The 21,294-nt window shown below is 45.3% G+C and overlaps 1 protein-coding gene across 1 annotated transcript in view; it reads right to left on the bottom strand.

The window, feature by feature from the left end:
- TALDO1 (transaldolase 1) overlaps nt 1-21,044 on the bottom strand; it is an 83,176-nt gene extending 62,132 nt beyond the window's left edge. The window contains exon 1 of the mRNA XM_068261679.1: nt 20,810-21,044. Coding sequence (XP_068117780.1) covers nt 20,810-20,909 — 100 coding nt within the window. The 5' untranslated portion in view covers nt 20,910-21,044. The remainder of the gene's footprint in view (nt 1-20,809) is intronic.
- Between the last annotated feature and the right edge of the window lie 250 nt (nt 21,045-21,294).

Raw genomic sequence — 21,294 nt, 5'->3', positions numbered from 1 at the left:
CAGAACCAAAGTCCTGTCCTTCATAACTTTTCCAGTCATTGAAACAGACATTATGCTTCACACTGGATCTATTGACATGTTCATTTTTAACAGTTCCAAGAAATGGCCGGATTTCAGGCTAATTGTGAACCTAGAAAGTGAATTTTAAGTTTAAAAAGACAAATTAAATATAAATAAGACGGAACAAGCATTTTTAGTTAATTCTAAGCATAAAGGAATATTCGAAACATTTTTATAATCAATTCAGGAATCCTTACAACAGTGGGTATTCTAGGGGGTACATGCTGTAATACTGTTAAGCATTGAACTAATAGCCACCAGAGGCTACTCCTGCAGGCCCCGACATGTTCCCTGCCCTCAGTTACCCCATCCTGACTGCTAGCCCTGACCTTTTACCACAGGAATGACCCCTTCCTGACTCCTAACCCCAAGTTCCCCACTTAACACTAATAGCTTCCCAATGCCAAACTAGAGTGTCAAAAATATGCCAATATTCCCAGCGTGCAACCAAATTTAAAACAAATTGTATGTAGTTTGGAAGCAGACCATTTAAAACCAAATACACGCTGCATACAATTTGCATTAAACCTGCATTCAAGCCAGGATTTCTAAAGCCATTTCTGTGATTTCCTCTCAGCCGGGCTTAGTAACCCTTTACATCACACCAGGCCGCGTGCCACTAGATGTACAGAGGCATACTGCATCTACTTCATCTAGCGTGACAATGCTAGCAGGAGTACAGTAGGATACAACAGATTTTCAATTAGATCTCTGGAAATCTGATTGAGAGGGGAAAGGTTGGCCAATCACTACTGATAGCGGATTACAAGTGCCTATTTGCTGGATCAAGATAGGGGCAAGGTGGTAGATCACTAACTGCTGATCAAGGAGTGCCGGTTTGCTGGATCAGGAGGGGCAAAATGGTTGATCACTACTGACTGATTTCTGATAGGGGCGTGCAGATTTGCTGGATCAGGAGAGGCGCAAGAGGGTACATCACTACTAATTGACCAATTTCTGACCAGGGAGTGCCTGTTTGCTGGATCAGCCAGGCAGAGCAGAGTTGTTGGCTGTTCTCTAGCACATAAGCCTCTACAGTTGGGCATGTTTAGCTCTGAAGGAAAAGAATGGAATAGTCACAGCTACTCAGTTTGTGCGGTCTGCTGGCTGCTACATCATTTTCTGCATCATATTTGCTAATCTCATGTTAGCAAAACATCAAAGTAATCTATTAAGTACACAAATGAAGGTTTCTAAAACGCTGAAGCTATTGGCGCATTTATTTACCAAGCTGAGCTGCCTCTCCCTGTTTTACAGAGGATAATAGACTGGAGCAGTGCAATGCAGAGGCATGTCCAAACCAGCATGATTTGCCAAGCACTGTACAATATATTCCAGAAGGATCAATTTGCGATTTATATCCAATTTCTATTTGAAACATTTTTATATCTAAGTTTAATAATGTATCTACAAGTTTAATAATGGAGTAAGAGGAAAAGAACCAAGGGTAAAAACAATCAGTATTCATGATTTATAGATTAAAAAAAATAAAAAAAAATATTGTTCACACGGTTAAAGGATACGTCCGAGGAATTTAAAAAAACGAGATCTACTTGGAGCTTCCTCCAGCCCCTGGCAGCTGATCTGTCCCTTGCTGCAGCTCTAGTGTCCCGTGATTCCCGCCGTTGCAGACGCTGACCCCCCCCATGTCAGGATCTTCTGCAGCTGCGCAAGTGCGCAGGTTGCAGTCACGTGGCCTGCAGTGTTCTGCACAGTTGCAGAAGTACTGCGCCTGCAAACACCACTACGGTCCATGCGATTGTGAGCAGGATCCTGGGAAACTGGAGCTGTGGCAAGGGACAGATCGGCTGCCAGGGGATAGAGGAAGCCCCAGTTAAAGTAGATTTTTTTTTAATTCCTCAGACATAAGTGAACCCAAGCTGGTGGCCAACCTTACAAACTCGAGGGCCACCTGGATCAGGAAAAGCTCGTTACTGCTGCTCCCCACCTCTCCTGTGTCTGGTTTTCACTTCATTGCTTAAAAAAAAAAAAAAAAAAAAAAGCCACCATCCCAGGGTCACGACACTGCACAAAGTCACCCCTTCCCCATTAGTCTACTGACAAGCTCAATGTAAGTAGATGCGAGGGGCCAAAGCATGGAGCAACAAGGGGTGAGCGCAGCGCAGAGGGGACAGAGGTATGGCATGGAGCAGGAACATGCCTGTGTCCCATTTACCCCCCTGTGAATCTGCCTCATGTACACTTTAAATGTGTTATTACACAGTCATAGTTAAGAGGAGCCCTGCAATTAATTCTAAAGCCCTGTATACAAAAGTCAGCTAAGGCAGATAATGACCGCCTCAACTGATAATACAGGACGTGTACAGCGGCCCCTGACCGGCAAGCATTCCACCAGGCAGATCAACTCACTCAAGTGACGGACGATACCTTAGCTGGTGCTGCTCCATTGCCTTCTGCTCCCCGTACAGCAACAGAAAGTCAGCTGTACAGCTGTCTCCATGTCTGTACAGCCTCAACCCAGCAATGTTACCCGAGGGATCATGTCAGGATTTCCATCTGGAGTGTGTACAAGCCTCAGTCTCCATCTGTTTGCAGTCTTGATGGGATCCTCCTGTCACCGCTGCCAGCTACTTCCATTTTCGGCAAAAGGCCCAGCCACAGGTCTGCTTCTACGTGTTCCTGTCTGCAATAGCGCCCTCTATACTGCTATTGTGCACAGGAACGTGAAGAAGCAGTGAAAGTAGCTGCCAGCGGGGGACAGGAGGATCAGATCGAGACTGCGAGGGCACAGGATGGCTGCAGTGGGCTGGTAGAAGCCCCAGGTGAGTAGAATTTTTTTTATGGCTTAAGCATTCCTTTAAGTAGTTCATCTTCAACCTAATTGAGCAGGTAAACTTATGAGGTTTTGTCAAAGTTCATGGCGCTGTTCATCCCATAGTTCAAAAGAGCTGTTCACACCTCTAGCAGGTCTCCTGGCTTCAAAGACTTAAAGGGAACCTAAACTGAGGAGGATAAGGATTTTTCCTTAAATACCAGTTGCCTGACTCTCCTGCTGATCCTGGATCTCTAATACTTTCAGCCACAGCCCTTGAACAAGCATGCAGATCAGGTGCTCTGACTGAAGTCAGACTGGATTAGCTGCATGCTTGTTTCAGGTCTGTGATTCAGCCACTACTGCAGCCAAAGAGATCAGCAGGACTGACAAGAAAGCACCAGTTAGTCTTACCGGTAACAGTGTTTCTGGTCAGCAGCTGGGACGCCCTCTGGAGGATTGATCCCCACCCAATCCTGGGGAAACACAAGAACAAGCATAAAAAGCTCCCGCCCTCCCTTCATCCCCAGTGTATATAAGGTAAAAAGCCCGAACACTAAGGAGAAAAAAGGAAGAGCGAAGCACCTCCAAGTGACCCACTATATAAATATAAAAACAGATAGGTACAAGGAAATGCGACAGAATAGGGTAGGGTAATAGACTGTGTCCCAGCTGCTGAACAGAAACACCGTTACCGGTAAGACTAACTGGTGCTTTCTCCCATACATCAGCTGGGACACCCTCTGGAGGGATACACAAGTAAATACCCACCTAGGGAGGGACTACAGCCTGAAGCACTTTCCTGCCAAACGACAAATCCAGCTGTGAAAGAACGTCCACCCTGTAATGTTTGACGAAAGTGGAAGAACTCGCCCAAGTTGCCGCCTGACATATCTGCTGGACCGTAGCACCCGCTCTCCGCCCATGACGTTGCTATTGATCGAGTGGAATGTGCCTTTATGTTGGTTGGTGGAGTGGAGTCTGAAGTCTTATAAGCTAGAGAAATAGCCTCACATATCCACCTAGCAATAGTTTGTTTTGAAGCTTGTTGTCCCCTATTCTTCCCCATAAATAAAACAAATAAGAAGATTTTCTAAACTCTCTAGTTCTAGCTAGATAGGATAGAAGGGCTCTCCTGACGTCCAGACAATGAAACTCTTGTTCCTTAGCACAGGAAGGATTGTCACAAAACGAGGGAAGAACGATGTTCTGGGATCTATGAAAATCAGTAGATACCTTTGGTAGGTAATTAGGGTCAAGACGTAAAATGATTTTGTCTGGGAAAATAGTCAAAAACGGGTCTTTAATTGACAAAGCCTGTAGATCGCCCAACCTTCTGGCTGAAGTATTAGCGACTAAAAAGGCCACTTTAAGAGTCAAAAATTTTAGGTCAATTTCTTCAATAGGTTCAAAGGGGGGACCGGAGAGAACATGGAGAACTAGAGAAATCCCACTGAGGGACCACTTTTTGTTTCAAAGGAGTTGATTTCTGAACTGCCCGAAAAAAAATCCTTGAGCAATTTTTCCTGTGCCAAGGGTCTGTCTAAGAACTGACAGGGCCGAGCACTGCACCTTCAATGTACTTAACCTCCCTGGCGGTTAATTGTTTTAGCCACATGGGCAAAAATCCTATTTTTTTTATTTATTTTTTTTGTTTCATGTAAAGCTACCAGAGTGGTAGCTACATGAACCACCACTAGAGGGCGCATGTGTCCCTCTAGTGCGATCGTCGCCGGCACTAATAGCAAACAGGGGAGCGCGTATATAACGCGTTCCCCTGTTTGGCTTCTCCTGTCGCCATGGCGACGATTGGGATGACGTCAGCCGACGTCCTGACGTCAGGCGCATCCGATCCGGCCCATAGCGCTGCCCGGAACTCATTGGTCCGGGCAGCGCAGGGCTCTGGCGGGGGGGCCCTCTTTCGCCGCTGCGTGCGGCCGATCGCCGCAGAGCGGCGGCGATCAAGCTGTGCGCGCGGCTAGCAAAGTGCTAGCTGCGCGCACAGCACTTTGAATGGGGCGAATCGCCCCAGTACAGCCTGAGAAATCCTCCTGCGCGGCATAGCCCGAGCTCAGCTCGGGCTTACCGCCAGGGAGGTTAAAGAGAGTCTGAAGCGAGAATAAATCTCGCTTCAGACCTCATAAATAGCAGGGGCACGTGTGCCCCTGCTAAAACGCCGCTATAGCGCGGCTTAACGGGGGTCCCTTCACCCCCAAATCCCCCTCGATACACCCGGGGAGCGCTTCCTGGTTGGGGCAGGGCTAGCCGCCGCAGCCCTGCCCCACGCGCGTCTGTCAGCGCGTATCTCCGCCTCTCCCCCGCCCCTCTGTCTTCCTTCACTGAGAGGGGCAGGGGAGAGGCGGCGATGCGCCGCTGACAGACGCGACTGGAGGCAGGGCTGCAGCCGTTAGCCCTGCCTCTAGGAAGCAATAAATCACGACCAAATCTGCGACCAAGTGTCGCAGTGGTCGTTTTGGGGGTGAAGGGACCCCCGTTAAGCCGCACTATAGCGGCGGTTTAGCAGGGGCACACGTGCCCCTGCTATTTATGAGCTCTGAAGCAAGATTTATTCTCGCTTCAGAGAGTCTCTTTAAAGCCAAATTCATTTCAGGGCCCTCCTGTAAGAAATCGAGAACAGCCCCGATCTCAGTCTGAATCAGATTATGTCTCGAACACCAAGATGTATATACCTTACAAACCTTTCTATAGATCTCGTGAGTAATCTGTTTCCTGCACTTTAATGAGGTGTCAATGGTTTTGTCTGAAATTCCTTTACTCCTTAAAATCATCCTTTCAGAATCCAGGCCGCCAGATTGAAAAGCTCCGGCTTGGGATGAAAAAGCGGCTCCTGACGTAGAAGGTCTGGCCTGATTGGAAGATTCAGAGGAGTTTGAACTGACAAACGTAGTAGAGTGGAGAACCAGATTCTTTTGGGCCACACAGGAGCTATGAGTATGAAACTTTTTCCCTTTGAAGTTTGTCTAAGACATGAGGAATTAATTTGAGGGGTGGATATGCGTATCCCAGATTGAACGTCCATGGGACAGACAGTGCATCCAACCCCAGAGAACTCGCATTTCTGTGAAGAGAAAAAAAAATTGAGGAATCTTGGCATTGACTGGTGAAGCAAAAAGATCGATGTCTGGGACTCCCAATCTTTCTGTGACCCAGAGAAAAACCTCCTGGTTCAATTCCCACTCGGCATGGTCGATTTTGTGGCGGCTCAAAAAGTCCGCCTCGAGATTGAGAGATCCTTTTACATGAACGGCCTCGATTGTCAAAAGATTGGCTTCTGCCCACACAAAAATGTCTGTCGCCAGAAGAGAAAGACTCAGAGATCTGGTCCCCCCGTCTGTTGAGATATGCTACCATTGAAACATTGTCTGAAAAGATCAGGACATGATTGAGTCGAATCAAGTCCTGAAAGGCTAGAAGCGCCTCTTTCACTGCTGAGAGTTCTCTGAAGTTGGAAGATCTTTTGGCCGTCAACCTGGACCACCTCCCCTGGGAATGTTGGCCCATTGTTGTCGCCCCCCAACCCCAGGCGCTGGCGTCCGTGTAAATTCTTTTAGGGGATTCCTGTCTCCATACCCTGCCCTTTGTTAAATTCTGTGGTTGAAGCCACCAGTGAAAACTTCCTTTCACTTGCGCTGGAACATGAACCTGCGAGTCCAAAGACTCCTGGGTCTTGTCCCACACCTCCAATAACCAGTTTTGGAGAACTCGAGAGTGAAAATGTGCCCAAGTTACTGCCGGAATGGATGCTGTCATGAGACAAAATCCTCATAACTTCTGACACTTCTTGAAGAGTAACTCTCTGACTGCCCTTTGTAATTTTTCTACTTTCCCTGGAGTCAGAAAAATCCTCTCCTGCATGGAATCGATCACATACCCCAGAAACACAATCGACTGAGAGGGTTCCAGACTCGATTTGGGGTAGTTTATGATCCATCCCATCCGAGAGAGAACCCGTATGACCACATCCCTGTGGGCTCTGAGGTCCATCTCTGTCTTGGAAAAAATAAGCAGATCGTCCAGGTAGGGAATAATGCTTACCCCCTGATTCCTTAACACCTTCATTATCTCTGCCAGCACCTTTGCGGGGGGCTGACGCTATTCCAAATGGCAGAGCCCGAAATTGGTAATGACACGTCCGATCCCCCATTCGAATTGCAAACCTGAGAAATTTGATGAGATTTTGCAATTGGAATGTGGAGGTAAGCGTCCTGTAAATCTATTGACGCAAAATGTTCTCCCCCCTGAAGAACTGCCCTCACCGAAAAAATGCTCTCCATCCTGAATTTTCTGTAAACTAAAAAGGGGTTCAGAGACTTCAAATTTAGAATGAATCTGAATTCCCCGTTGGTTTTGGTCACCAAAAAAAATATGGGAGTAATTGTGACAATCCAGCCCCGCGATCCCGTCGAGATCTGCTCCCGTTAGCGTACGCAGGAAGTACGGGCGCAGACGGACAACGAGACCGGTTGCTGGATCGTCAGAGGTAAGAAGAAAAGGGCGACAGAGCGTGCCAATCCCGTCTAATCTGCTCCTGTTAGCATACGCAGGAAGTACGGTGAACAGACTGACAAACATTGGTCGCGCAGCTGCCGACAATATGTAATGGGACAAACATCCACCAATCCCGTATTACTAGGCCACTGTTGCCATGCAGGTCTCATGCACTAGAGACTGCTGGAGGCAAATTCACTGTGTGCGTAGTAAACGGTTAAGATTGGTTGGAGGTGCCCATACATGTACAATTCTGATTGTATATACAATTGGTAAACTAAAAATATCGATTTCGCGCTAGAAATCGGGTAAATAAAGTAGACTGCCACCACTCTCTCAAGTTCAGGGAGGAAAGAGACTCCCGCTATCATAATACGGTAGCTAGCCCAATCACGTTCAACACGCTCAAGTCACCGTTCGAGGAATAGTCACTTCCGACGGCTTAAAGACTGAGCAATGTGACGTTAAAGAAAGGTTACTGGGTCCCTATATGATGCAATCTCGAATTGTATTTACAATCGAGAAACGAAAGTTATCGATTTCGCACAGGAAATCTGGTACTAGCTAATCCTAGAAGGAAGAAACGGTTATTTACAACCTAGCTAGCAAATCAACAATTTATAAGCAAATCATAAAACAATGCGGTAGTATGACTGACTCTTCAGAGGGCAGATTCGTTATAGTAGCAATCAGATGACCAGAAAAGGCACACAACTGAACGATAAAATCGTTAGTTTATTTCTAAACTACATACACAGCTTATTTTAGAACAGATTGATTGACAGAGAGAAGAGAGGAAAAGAAACAGAATGTCTGATTATATACAGTTCAAATACCGTTATTGGTAGTCCATGCGGCAATCGCAAGTCTTTGGCGAAAGTCCCAAAATGGCGGTTGCCATGCGGCCAGCAGGCCTTTGTTAGAAAGTTCAAAGATGGAGGTTGGCCCGTGTCCCTGCGGGCTGCCAGGATGTTACTAGGCATCAGATTGAAGGTAAAGGACGCAGAGCTTTCTGGGCTCTGTCTGGTTATAGCCCCTACTCCAGCAAGGAGGGGTTAGGGGGCGTGGATCACACACACCTCTTTGCAGCAGGAGGTCTCTGCCCCTCTTATAGAGGCAAGAATTTACCTGAATCATGATAAGTGTGCTCATCTGCAAACCGTACAAGTTATGTTAAATCTAATAACATTTTTAGGTTTGTCAGAATTTATCAAGAACGTTGATACCAAACTTGGGGGGTTTAGAGTGAACGGTGACCCCAAAATGCATATCTCTGCTTTGGCAGGGCTTACCTTGAATTCAGAAACATCCAATCATGTGGGTTCTTAAGGCCGTTGCCTATTTGGAAAGCCATCTTTATGGCAAAAGATGGATTTCATATTTGTGAGATCACAGAAAGGTCAGCTGGGAGATGGAATCTCCTTGATCCTTCAGCTGAGGTAATCCTGGGAGAACCCCCTGCTGTGAACGGTTCCTAGCAGTCTGGAGGAAGGGGCGGTTTATTAGCTTCTGTCCATCTAATCTCTGATGGATGAGCTATAACCTTCCAGGGATGCTGGAGAAACACTTTCACACTGAGGTGAGAAAAGCTGTAATTAGAAGCTACCAAAGAGCCAGGGTTTGTTAGCATTTGACCAGGGAGAGGAACTGTATTAACCCCTGGCTCCCCTGATCTGCTTATAAACCAAGCCTTTCCCTCTGCTGTCACTTTTAATAGTGGCGACAGGGAATATTTTATAAGGCTCTAACTACTTTTTTAGGACGAATAAACGTTGATTCGTCACAGTAATAACCCTGAAACTCCTGAGACTGGTACTGGAATGATCACTTCTTTTGCAATCAATCTTTGTATTTCTGTAAGAAGGCCCTGAGCCTTGCTCGGGTCCCTTGGAAATCTGTTTACAAACACTCTGGGGGAGGAGGAACAACAAATAAATGGATCGGGATTGACTTTTTCCCAGTGGGACAAAAAATAAAGAAGTCTCCCCCCCCCCCCCCACCGGCAATTCGTCTTTTATTCCCTTTAGGGTCGGTTGGTTTCGCAAGGGCAAATACTCCGCGCCCTTTACCAGCTGGAAAGGACCATTTCCTCTGCTGGGCTTGTTGTTTGACCTGATTCTGTGAAGGCTTTTTGAACAACCCTGGTTTATTAGCTTTAAATGATTTGCGTTTGTTAGGAAACGGTTTCCCCTTCTCTGCAGACCTAGAGAGTACATTATCTAATTTTCCAAATAATAAATTACCCTCAAAGGGAACTGCACATAATCTGTTTTTAGAAGTAATCTCCATCCCAGGTCTTGAGCCAGAGAGCCCTTCGCGCAGAATTAACTAAAGCGGTGGTACGTGCAGAAATACGCACAAGCTCCACCGCTGCATCCGCTAAAAAGGCTACCGACTTCAAGACCACCGGAAGACACTTAACATACGTATTAAGATCAGAACCTGTTTTCACATGATAAATTAAATTGTCCATGCAAACCCGTAAATTACGGGAAATGCAGGTGGCAGCTACTCCTGGTATAAACGCAAAGGAAGCGGATTCCCAGGCTTTCTTTAATAGAAGATCTATTTTCTTGTCCATTGCATCTTTCAATTCTCCCGCGTCTTTAAAAGAGAGGTCCGCGTTCTTAGAATATTTGGATAAGGCCGCATTTTGGAAATTTTGTAAATTCATCAATGTCAGAAGAAACGGAAATTTCCTTTTAGCAGATTTGGGAATTAATTTACGCTCCAGCCCCTGCCATTGTGACTTTATAATGTCTTTAAGAGATTGATGGAAAGGAAACTCTACCCGATTGTTGGGCCAAACCTGAATAAACTTGGTCCTGAGCTGAAAGTTCTTTCTGGACCTCAGGAATTTATTCCGTGAAATAAACTGCTTTTAGCAATTAATTTGTCTCTTCTGTACTAAACAGGAATCTAGCTGCCTTTTTTTAAATCGCTATCGGACTCCTCAGAAGGAGCATGCTCCCCTTCTTCCATGTCCGAGAGATCCTCTCTACCCTCCAAATCCTCCTACTCCCCTTCCTCCCCCAAGAAATCCACATTTAATGCACCCTGGGGTAACTGACCCTGAGGGACAGAAATAGGGACAGAAGGATTAACAGGAGGATCAACTGGTGCTGAAGAGGGACCTGGTACAGGACAGTCAGAAAAAAGATTCTTTAAATTTTCCAATAGTCTCATCCATATCTTTAACAGACTGCATTATATTTTTAAAAATGGAGGAGGATTCTGCAGAAATAACCACATCTATACATGATTGACAAAGTGCCTTAGAGTAATTTCTTTGATCTGGATCTACTACTAGAGGAAGAAGACCCAGACTCCACTCTAGCCGGTATAAACAAGGGAAGAGAGGAAAAAAAACACATACAACCCAGTTAAAAACTTATACACAATAAATCAACTGGGAGCATAAAAGGGAGATTACTCTCCCACTTACCACACCATCCGATCGCTGCTTAGAAGCAGATGCTGCAGCACTTGAGGAGGCAGTGGGAACAGAAGTGCCTTGACCTGTTGCTGCTGGAGCAGTAACAGCTGTGGCGGCAGCGGCATTCAGATTCTGTTCCTCCATGTTGCCGCCGCCCGCACGCCCAAATAGGCGCTTAAATGAGGAACCCTTCTGCGCCTTCCGGTCCGCCTCCTCTGACGTCACCGGAAGTGACCTAAGCGCGCCAACCAATAAGTTCAAGGAAGTGGTTCGCGCAGGAGGAAGGCGGAAGCTGAACAGCCCAATTCCACCCGTGGGCATTCAGCAGTGATGGCGGCAGCCAGCGTTACCAGGGACCCGGAGCTCTCTCTTACGGATTCCTCCTCCGAGACCTTACCCCGCAACCACCAGGTACTGCCGCCGGACTAAACACTTACCCTCCGGTGAGGAAAAAAAAATAAAAAAATGTGAGCTGCATCTCCGTGTGTTCCCGGGCGGAAACACAAATAAAACTGGGGATGAAAGGAGGGCGGGAGCTTTTTATGCTTGTTCTTGTGTTTCCCCAGGATTGGGCGGAGACCAATCCTCCAGAGGGTGTCCCAGCTGATGAATGGGAGAAACTGGTATTGTTTAAAAGTTAACATCCATATCACTCAGTTTAGGTTCCCTTTAACTCAGGTATGTCAAACCGGTCCTACGAGGGCTGAGATTCTCACACATTTTTGATACAGCTCAAATGAATTGATGGGTCTGAATCAGGAAAGGTGTGGTCCATCAGGTAGAACACATTCCTTTCTTTCTCAGTCCATCCTAAACACTGGCATGGATCCGGCCCTCCAGGCCTAGCGTTCGACACACTGATATGTACACACCCACCTTCTTTCACCAAAGCTGCAGCCGACCCTCCTGTAAGGCTAGGTCCACACTGGTCCGTAGCAGATCAGGTCAGTTTCAAATGGATCCAATTTGGTAAAAAACAAACAAATTCCCTCAGTTTTTCATCTTTTGTATTTATTTGCAGCATACTTTTGCAGTCCGTGAAAATGTATGCCCAGCCCTGGCCATGGGGGCGCCAAACTGGAGGGGAAAACAGCCAGGAAGGGGGGGGGGGCAGTGGTCGGTGGGGAGGGTCACGCCCCCCTCCCTCAGCTGGGTCCTCTGTACCCGCTCCCCCTGCAACTATTTGTGCAAATGTTGTAATGTAGGCAACGAGCGGGAAAGCTTACCTCGCTTTGCATTCCACCACTCACAGATTGACTTCCTGCAATACCGCCCTCTATAGTTTGGAGGGCGGCATTGCAGGAAGTGACTGAGCGAGCGGAAGTAAGGAAGGTAAGCTTCCCCGCTCACTGCATACATTTATAACAATTTGCGCAAATATCTGGGGGAGCGGGGGACCCAGGTGAGGGAAGGAGCCAACCCCCCTCCCTGCCGGCCATTGTCCCCCATCCTGGCTGCTACCCCTCCAGCATGGCGGCCCCCTCCCCGCCCACAGGCTGGGACACAGAAAATGGATCAGTTCATGTGTCCAAAGCTGCCTGTGTAGAGGGGGGGGGGGGGGAACCAGTTTTCCCATTGATCATCACTACCCCTCAGTGCATTAGGGGTCCGTTCAGGTTTTCAAAACATAACCCCCTGAACGCAGAGGGATCAATTTTTAATTTGAGTGTAGAGAGCTGCCATTTTTAACATTGATATCCGTGGCTCTGTTTTTGATCTGGGCCAAAATCAGAGCCACGGATAAGTATTTAAAACAAGTGTGAACCTACTCGTAACTTAAAAATAAATAATGTCCATTTTTTCCTATTTCATGGGTTGGAAAGCTGCCAGGTTGCCCACCTTTGCAGAGGTTGTTGGGCTCAGCCTAGAGCCCGTTCTGAGAGGTTTACAGACCAACTGGACTTTCAGAGCCTAGAGAAAGGTTTTGAGGCAGCACTGTATGCACATGTAATAACCCTCATGTTTGATATCTGTGGATTTGTACAGTTCTACAAAATTTGAATATGCACTCCATTTTGTAGACTTGCACATGTCAGCCACTACAGAGGGGGTTAAAACAGTGACCCATGCAGGTCTGGGTCCTTTGTTCATCTGTTAAATTTCCAGCAATCGACAGGCCAGCAGCACACTGGACAAAATACTTTGTATTACTTCAGCGCAAACACTTTATAGCTTTTTGGCCAAACACGGTATTTTGAACTTTCAAACATTCTACTGTATTCCTCATCTCTTGCTTATATTCTTCAACCAATGTGTTCAACTGATTGATAGTGTTATTTGGTCAGCACCAATGTTTGTGTATAGCTTGTAATAAACTAAATTTGATCTTTCAAGCTTTGCCCTTATCGGACTATTCTGATCTATGCTAAGAACGCCCATGTCCTCACACTGAGACACTACCGCATTGTCTTATTTTATAAGTTGTTGATTTGGCTAATTAGGTTGTAGCCATTGTATTCCTTTAGGAATAATTAGCTTTCGAGATATCTAGCTCATAAAGTCTAGAGAGTGGTGGCAGCGTTACCCTTAATTTCCAGCACGATATTTACTTTATTCTACCGATTGTGCATACAATCGAGATTGTATCATGTATGGGCACACAAAATGTTTAAAAACGTGCTCACAGTGGATTCCCTTCCAGAAGTTTGTGTATGAAACCTGTATGGCAACTGTGGCATAATAAGACAGGATCGGTGGGAGACTGTCACTACCAGTGACCAAATGCTAGCAAGTGCCAGGCCAGTGTAAAGGAGCAGCTGACAGGCAGTGGATTCACTGACTTTAGCCTCACATGTGCCAGTTCAGCCTCTTTCACGGACGGCTGAACGGCTAGTTAGTCTAGCAGTTCAACTGCCCAGCAGCCGACCACAAGTGTCTTAAAGAGAACCTGAACTGAAAATAAAAAAAAGTCAAAATAGCCATACAGAGGTCATACTTCCCGTGTAGTCTACTCATCAATCTCTCCTCTCCTGCGTCCTGTTTGCCCACGTTGATCAATGGAATTCTCTGTCCTCCATTTAAAAAATGTCCATTACCCCATAACCGCTTCCTGGTCAGCACACTGTTAAACTAATATCACCCACTTGAGCCATAGGGAAACATGGACATTACCTTGCACATTCAGTTGTAACTGACAGCTGCTGATATATAACTGACAGCAACTGGCGTATTTAAAGAGAATCTGTATTGTTAAAATCGCACAAAAGTAAACATACCAACCAATACCAATACCAAGTAAAAACAGTTTTAAAAAGTTTGCTTATAAACAAACAAAATGGCCACCAAAACAGGAAGTAGGTTGATGTACAGTATGTCCACATATAAAATACATCCATACACAAGCAGGCTGTATACACCCTTCCTTTTGAATCTCAAGATATCATTTGTGTTTCTTTCCCCCTTCTGCTCTCATGCACTGAAGTTTCAGGCTGCTCTTTTCTTCTTGCAAACAGCTTTGCCCTTGTCTGTAATTCCTCAGTATGTGAAAGCCCAGACAGCTCAGAGGAAGATTTATCCAGCTTGTAAAAAGGTGAGAGAAGAGAGAAGCTGCTATAATCTAAATAATACACAGGCAGTGTGCAGAGAGGGGCCTGGAAGGGGGAGTTCAAGGCAGAACCACAACACTGAAGAACTTGGCAGCCTTCCAGACACAGGCCAACAAGTCTGACAGGGGAAAGATACATTGATTTATTACAGAGACTGTGATAGTAGAAAGTGCTGCAGTAAGCCAGAACACATTAGAATAGCTTTTGGAACTTGTAGGATGATAAAAAAACAGGATGCAATTTTTGTTACGGAGTCTCTTTAAGTTCTGAAAATATTTTCAGAACTGGAAAGGAACACTGTAAGAAGAAAATGGTGAGCTTCTTAGAGGAACGGATGGTGAGGTTAGTATGTAATATTTATTTGCAGCTACATCATGTCTATTTTAAATTTTACTCGCTTCAGGTTCCAACTACATGCAGCCAAATGGCAGTGCAGTATTCTCCGAATGCTCTTTTAGCCGGGTGCTCCACACGGCTAGTTTTGGTGAGCACCGGGCTATAATCAGCTCACCTCCTCCTATACTGCAAGCACAGTTGTGCAGAGAAGCACCGGCCCTGCATTCTCTCATCTTGTCCCACCCGGCTACTTTCATGCCACCCAATTGGAAAACATTTCTGGCTAGAACACTGCAGTGTTTCTACAGGTCATGTCAGAAGCTTTTAAATACGTTTCTTTCATCAGTTTATTTTCACCTCAAATTTAAACAAAAAAAAACCTGACTAATTTTTTTCAGGGCTGGATCCATCTCAGTTCAGCTACCCACAGCACTAAATGGGCTTGTCTGGAATATATCTTTGTAATATCAGGTTGTTGTCCAATTCCAGCCTATGTAAATGAATTAGTCTTTTCAGTCTGCCCATCCCAGCTTTCTGGAATGCACACTGGAAAGCCATGAAGAATAGACCTGGCACAGCAGATTGTCACTAGCACAAACTGGTCATTGGATTTGTGCCCTACTATAATAGGTTGTTAACAGACAATACATAAAAACAAACAAAATAAAAATAAAATCAATTAGGTGTCTTTGCCATCATGATTCATTTTAATGGCTAAAGTGGCTTGCCCGATCAGCCCCTCATACTCAACTGGGTTTCCGCTTATTCTGAAACAGACAGGTAGGCTTCCATCTAAAAATTTGTGTGCAACAAGTTTGGTTTTACCACCGTGAGCAGATGGAATTTTCGAATTGCCCGTTTGAAAGACAGACAACCAGAGTGGGGTCAGGTTGATCGGTTCTAGCCAACTGCAAATTCAGTGTGATTAGCAGTCGTGACCCGTTTGTGACTATATATCCTCTAAATTCTGAGTATCCCCTTTTTTTCTACATACTACACTATATAGGCTTTTGGTTGTCTCAACTTTTCCACCATTCCCCCCTTTTTCAAGATCCCCTCTAAAATGATTCCTAGCTTTATAGGACACCTGATTATAGAGAGGCTGTCAGTTATTTCCTTTTAAACAATACTAGTTGTCTGGCAGTACTGCTGATCTCTGGCAGCAGTAGTATCTGGATCCCACAACTGAAACAAGCATGGGGCTATTCCAGTCAGACTTTAGTCAGAAACATCTGATCAGTATGCTTGTTCAGGGTCTAATGCTGGGCATACACGGCACGATCGTGGTAATCAATCGAACCGCTGATGGCTCGATTGATAATATTCAACTTGACCGATCACCGCGGTGGATCAATTCCGCGCTCCATCCCTGCGGGCGAACAATGGAAGAAACGAGCGGCTGATAAGGAACTGCCCGTGGGGACGAGCGGTAATCGATCCACGCACCTGCATCGAGCCAGCGGCTCGATTCCGGCGCAGAATTGCAGTGTATGCCCAGCATTAGGCTAAAAAAGCATTCGAGGCAGAGAGAAGGAAATTTAGGTAATATCCCTCTCATTTCAGGTGTACTTTAGAATAGGGTCACTGAACTATGGAACAAGCTAGAATGTGAGTTTCTTTGTGGGACAGTTGCATGCACTGTTGAAAATGACCATGCTATACGATGCACAGAATAGCACATTATTATCTGGTGTCTACATCACAAAGCCAGGAGGTGATTTGACTGATCCTGTACAATTATCTTCACTAAAAAGGTTTTAATGTTTTTATAGAGGCTATGAAAATAGCTTATAAACACATCCCATCATTATATGCACCCCAGAGCTGTAATGTTCCACAAACACAAGGATTTATTTCAAGTCCCATCTTGAATCACCTTCTGCAAAATGTAACGTACTCCCATGCCTAATTTAGGGCTCATTCACATTGAGTTGCACTGAGATTTGACGTACTGCACAGTGTGTGATAAACAAGGTAACATGAAAGTCCACAGGCTTTAATTTTAACATTTACAGTACAGCAGTGCATTGGATTTTCAACTTATCAGGAGTTATTAAAACTCAGAAATGCATGCTATGTGCGTTTGCGTTTCAGCACATGGATCAAGCAGATAAGCCCAGTGGAATCAGCTGGTTTCCTTTCCCTCTACATCTCCACAGTGGTTTGACAATGCAGTAAAACTCATTGAAATGCATGAACCGTGATGAAATACACAAAAACACACTGACAAATTCATCCATTTTTACATATTTCAAAGCATTTACTAGTGTGAATGTGTCAGTAATGCTACAGACAAGGACTGCATCCTCTGTTCCCTACACACTACACCATTTGTCTAGGCAACACCCCCCAGGTTGAGACCTTTGAACAAGACACTAACCCCCTCCCCCCTGCATGCACAGTTGTGGCCATTTGCAGTGCTCATGCATGCCGTTAGATCTCTAAAGGGGCCCATACAAATTTCAGCCATCAATCGATCGATCCTATAGAATCGATCAGAAATTCTATCAAATCCCCCATTCGATTCATTTGTGGCTGATTTCGATTTGATCTATCTGACAGGATGGAAAATACAGTGATGGGAAAAACTATTTGCCCCCTTCCTGATTTCTTATTCTTTTGCATGTTTGTCACACTTAAATGTTTCTGCTCATCAAAAACCGTTATTAGTCAAAGATAACATAATTGAACACAAAATGCAGTTTTAAATTATGGTTTTTATTATTTAGTGAGAAAAAAACCTCAAAACCTACATGGCCCTGTGTGAAAAAGAAATAACTGGTTGGGCCACCCTTAGCAGCAATAACTGCAATCAAGCATTTGCGATAACTTGCAACGATTCTTTTACAGCGCTCTGGAGGAATTTTTGCCCACTCATCTTTGCAGAATTGTTGTAATGCAGCTTTGAGGGTTTTCTAGCATGAACTGCCTTTTTAAGGTCATGCTACAACATCTCAATAGGATTCAGGTCAGGACTTTGACTAGGCCACTCCAAAGTCTTCATTTTTTTTTTTCTTCAGCCATTCAGAGGTGGATTTGCTGGTGTGTTTTGGGTCATTGTCCTGCTGCAGCACCCAAGATTGGTTCAGCTTGAGTTGACGAACAGATGGCCGGACATTCTCCTTCAGGATTTTTTGGTAGACAGTAGAATTCATGGTTCCATCTATCACAGCAAGCCTTCCAGGTCCTAAAGCAGCAAAACAACCCCAGACCATCACACTACCACCACCATATTTTACTGTTGGTATGATGTTCTTTTGCTGAAATGCTGTGTTACTTCTACGCCAAATGTAACGGGACACGCACCTTCCAAAAAGTTAAACTTTTGTCTCGTCGGTCCACAAGGTATTTTCCCAAAAGTCTTGGCAATCATTGAGATGTTTTTTAGCAAAATTGAGACGAGCCTTAATGTTCTTTTTGCTTAAAAGTGGTTTGTGCCTTGGATATCTGCCATGCAGGCCGTTTTTGCCCAGTCTCTTTCTTATGGTGGAGTCGTGAACACTGACCTTAATTGAGGCAAGTGAGGCCTGCAGTTCTTTAGATGTCCCGGAGTCTTTTGTGGCCTCTCGGATGAGTTTTCTCTGCGCTCTTGGGGTAATTTTGGTCGGCTGGCCACTCCTGGGAAGGTTCATCACTGTTCCATGTTTTTGCCATTTGTGGATAATGGCTCTCACTGTGGTTCGCTGGAGTCCCAAAGCTTTAGAAATGGCTTTATAACCTTTATCAGACTGATAGATCTCAATTACTTTTGTTCTCATTTGTGCCTGAATTTCTTTGGATCTTGGCATGATGTCTAGCTTTTGAGGTGCTTTTGGTCTACTTCTCTGTGTCAGATAGCTCCTATTTAAGTGATTTCTTGATTGAAACATGTGTGGCAGTAATCAGGCCTGGGGGTGACTACAGAAATTGAACTCAGGTGTGATAAACCACAGTTAAGTTATTTTTTAACAAGGGGGGCAATCACTTTTTCACACAAGGCCATGTAGATTTGGAGGTTTTTTTCTCACTAAATAATAAAAACCATCATTTAAAACTGCATTTTGTGTTCAATTATGTTATCTTTGACTAATAGTCAACGGTTTTTGATGAGCAGAAACATTTAAGTGTGACAAACATGCCAAAGAATAAGAAATCAGGAAGGGGGCAAATAGTTTTTCACATCACTGTATAGGTCGATCTGCTCCTGGCAGAAGATTGATGGCCCATAGAGTTGCATTGGATCTAATGGGGCAATAATGCATTTAGATAGATTTCCAATAGATTTCATTCTGAAATCTATTGGAAATCTGCTCCTAGTGTGTGTCACACATCAGATAGATTCCTGTCAGACTGGACTTGACAGGCATCTGACAAATCTATCTGATGGTCGAATCTTCTGCAAATCTATAAATGTATGGCCACCTCAGGACACTGTTGCCACAGCATCTTTGGGACCCAACTTCACCAGCACTGCAAATGCCCCCTCAGTACAATTCAAAGGTCTGAACCAGGGGCCTGGACATGGGTGAATTACAGAAGAATCGTGCAGGGGGGGGGGGCCTTGTCTGTAGCATTTTATTATTATTATTTATATGACACAAACATCTTCCACAGCGCTGTACAGAGTATATTGTCTTTTCGCTAACTGTCCCTCAGATGGGCTCACAATCTAATCCCTACCATAGTAATAGGTTGATGTACGTATCATGTAGTGTGTGTATGTGTATATATTAGTAGTCTAGTGCCAATTTAGGGGGAGGCAAATTAACTTACCTGTATGTTTTTGGGATGTGGGAAAAAACCATAGTGCCCAGAGGAAACCCCCGGGGAGAACATGCAAACTCCATGCAGATAGTGCTCTGCCTGGGATTTAAACCAGGGACCCAGTGCTGCAAGGGCGCTAACTACTATGCCACCATGCTATCCTTTTACGCCTCAAACCCTTTGTTTTGCTTTTTGTGCAAATCATACTCAAGTAGCATTGTTTTCCAATGCAGCTACTGTATTAAAGTTTACCATCTAAGACTGTGAAAGTAAAAGGCTTTATATTTGCCTGTGGCCTCCTTCAGCCCCATGTAGTCAATCTATTCCCTTTCCTTCCTCCTGGTCCTCTGTTGTGCTGCTGTCAGCCCCAGTAAAGTCTAAGACTGAGGCAGCCACTGACAAACTGCGCATGCGTGACCCTCGCCATGCGCACCCCCACTCATTGTGCTCCTGTAGCCAGGAATGTTCTGCACATGCAGTTTGTTAGGAGTAACTGCTCTTGGCCACAGGTCTGCACAGCCAAGACTGCACATGTGCAATGGCCCACAACCTGACTGGATTGCAGACGTTACAATAGCAGAACAGTGGGCAGCCGACCAACACGGAGGGAGCTAACAGAATACATGGGGCTGGAAGAAGCCCCAGGTATGTATACAATCTTGTACTAGCTTTGCATCAGGTTTGCTTTAAATATGGCTAGCCATGCACTACTCTGTGTGGCAAAAAGATTGCACCCTCAGATCATAGAATTTTTTTTAACACACTGCTCCCAACTTAATTGATACCGCACCATCCAATTCAACTTCAGACAAAAATCGATCTTATGATCGATCAAGCCAGCATGTTGGGGCAACTGTTTCTAGCAGAAACAAATAAACAGGAAAATTAAAAAAACAAGTGTATGGCCACCAGGTCCTCATGCGCCTGTGTCAAAGTTTGTACTAGCACTACATATTTATATAAAATACAGTTAGTAGTTACTAAGAACTTATACATTATTCCAGTTTAGCAGTTTTCCATAACAAACTTTCAGCCAGTCGCTGCGTTTGTGAACAAAGTGGAATTCAGCACTGACTGAGGATAGGCAACACAACCCAACCTAGAATATTCTCGCCTCAACTCTCATGCACAGCAGCCGCCATGTGAGCATCCACAACACCACGTTCTGGGCAGACAGACAGACACTAGAATAAGATGCTCATCCCACACCTCTGGGCATACAAATCCCACCCTGAACTATCATTCAAACCCTACCTTCTGCATTAGGGCCTGCTAATAAAGCATGCTGGGACATGTAGTCCTTTAGGGAGTAAGCACAGTAAGCAACACATGTCACTGGACCAAGGAGCCGTGCAACAAAGAGGAAGCGCAAAGCTGACAGATGATGAGCAGAAGATGGGGTCTCACCATTGAAGTCCCCGGTGTCGGCTACCACCACAGTGTGTTTCTTCAGCTGCTCCAGAACTGACTCCTCCATCTTCTGCTTCTTCACTTCGTTATTGGACATAACAGAACTTTAATAGGGTCTGTGGGGTCTATATATACCTACGGCTGGGCGAGGGGCACGTAGGAGCCGTCCAATAGGAGAACAGAGCCGGGGGTAGCGAGCACGCGCGACACACACCACGCTAGGAGGGCAGTACGTGAACGAGCAACAGCGTGACCACCTACCAATCGCAGAGCGCTTGCTCTGTACCCGCCCACTCACCTTGTTCTGGGTGTGGGCGCGGCATGTTAGATTGGATTTGGATGTTGCAGAGAGGGGAATGAGTGACGGGTTTACTGACCAATGAGACAGCTAGCCCGATTATAGCAGCGCATGAGACTAAGTTCTCTGATCAAGATCAGACAGTCATGCTGAATTGGTCCCAACTGCTGAATGCTCCCAACTG

Source organism: Hyperolius riggenbachi, chromosome 11 (assembly GCF_040937935.1).
Source record: "Hyperolius riggenbachi isolate aHypRig1 chromosome 11, aHypRig1.pri, whole genome shotgun sequence".
NCBI classification, from domain to species: domain Eukaryota; kingdom Metazoa; phylum Chordata; class Amphibia; order Anura; family Hyperoliidae; genus Hyperolius; species Hyperolius riggenbachi.
This window is presented reverse-complemented; position numbering and strand designations above follow the sequence as displayed.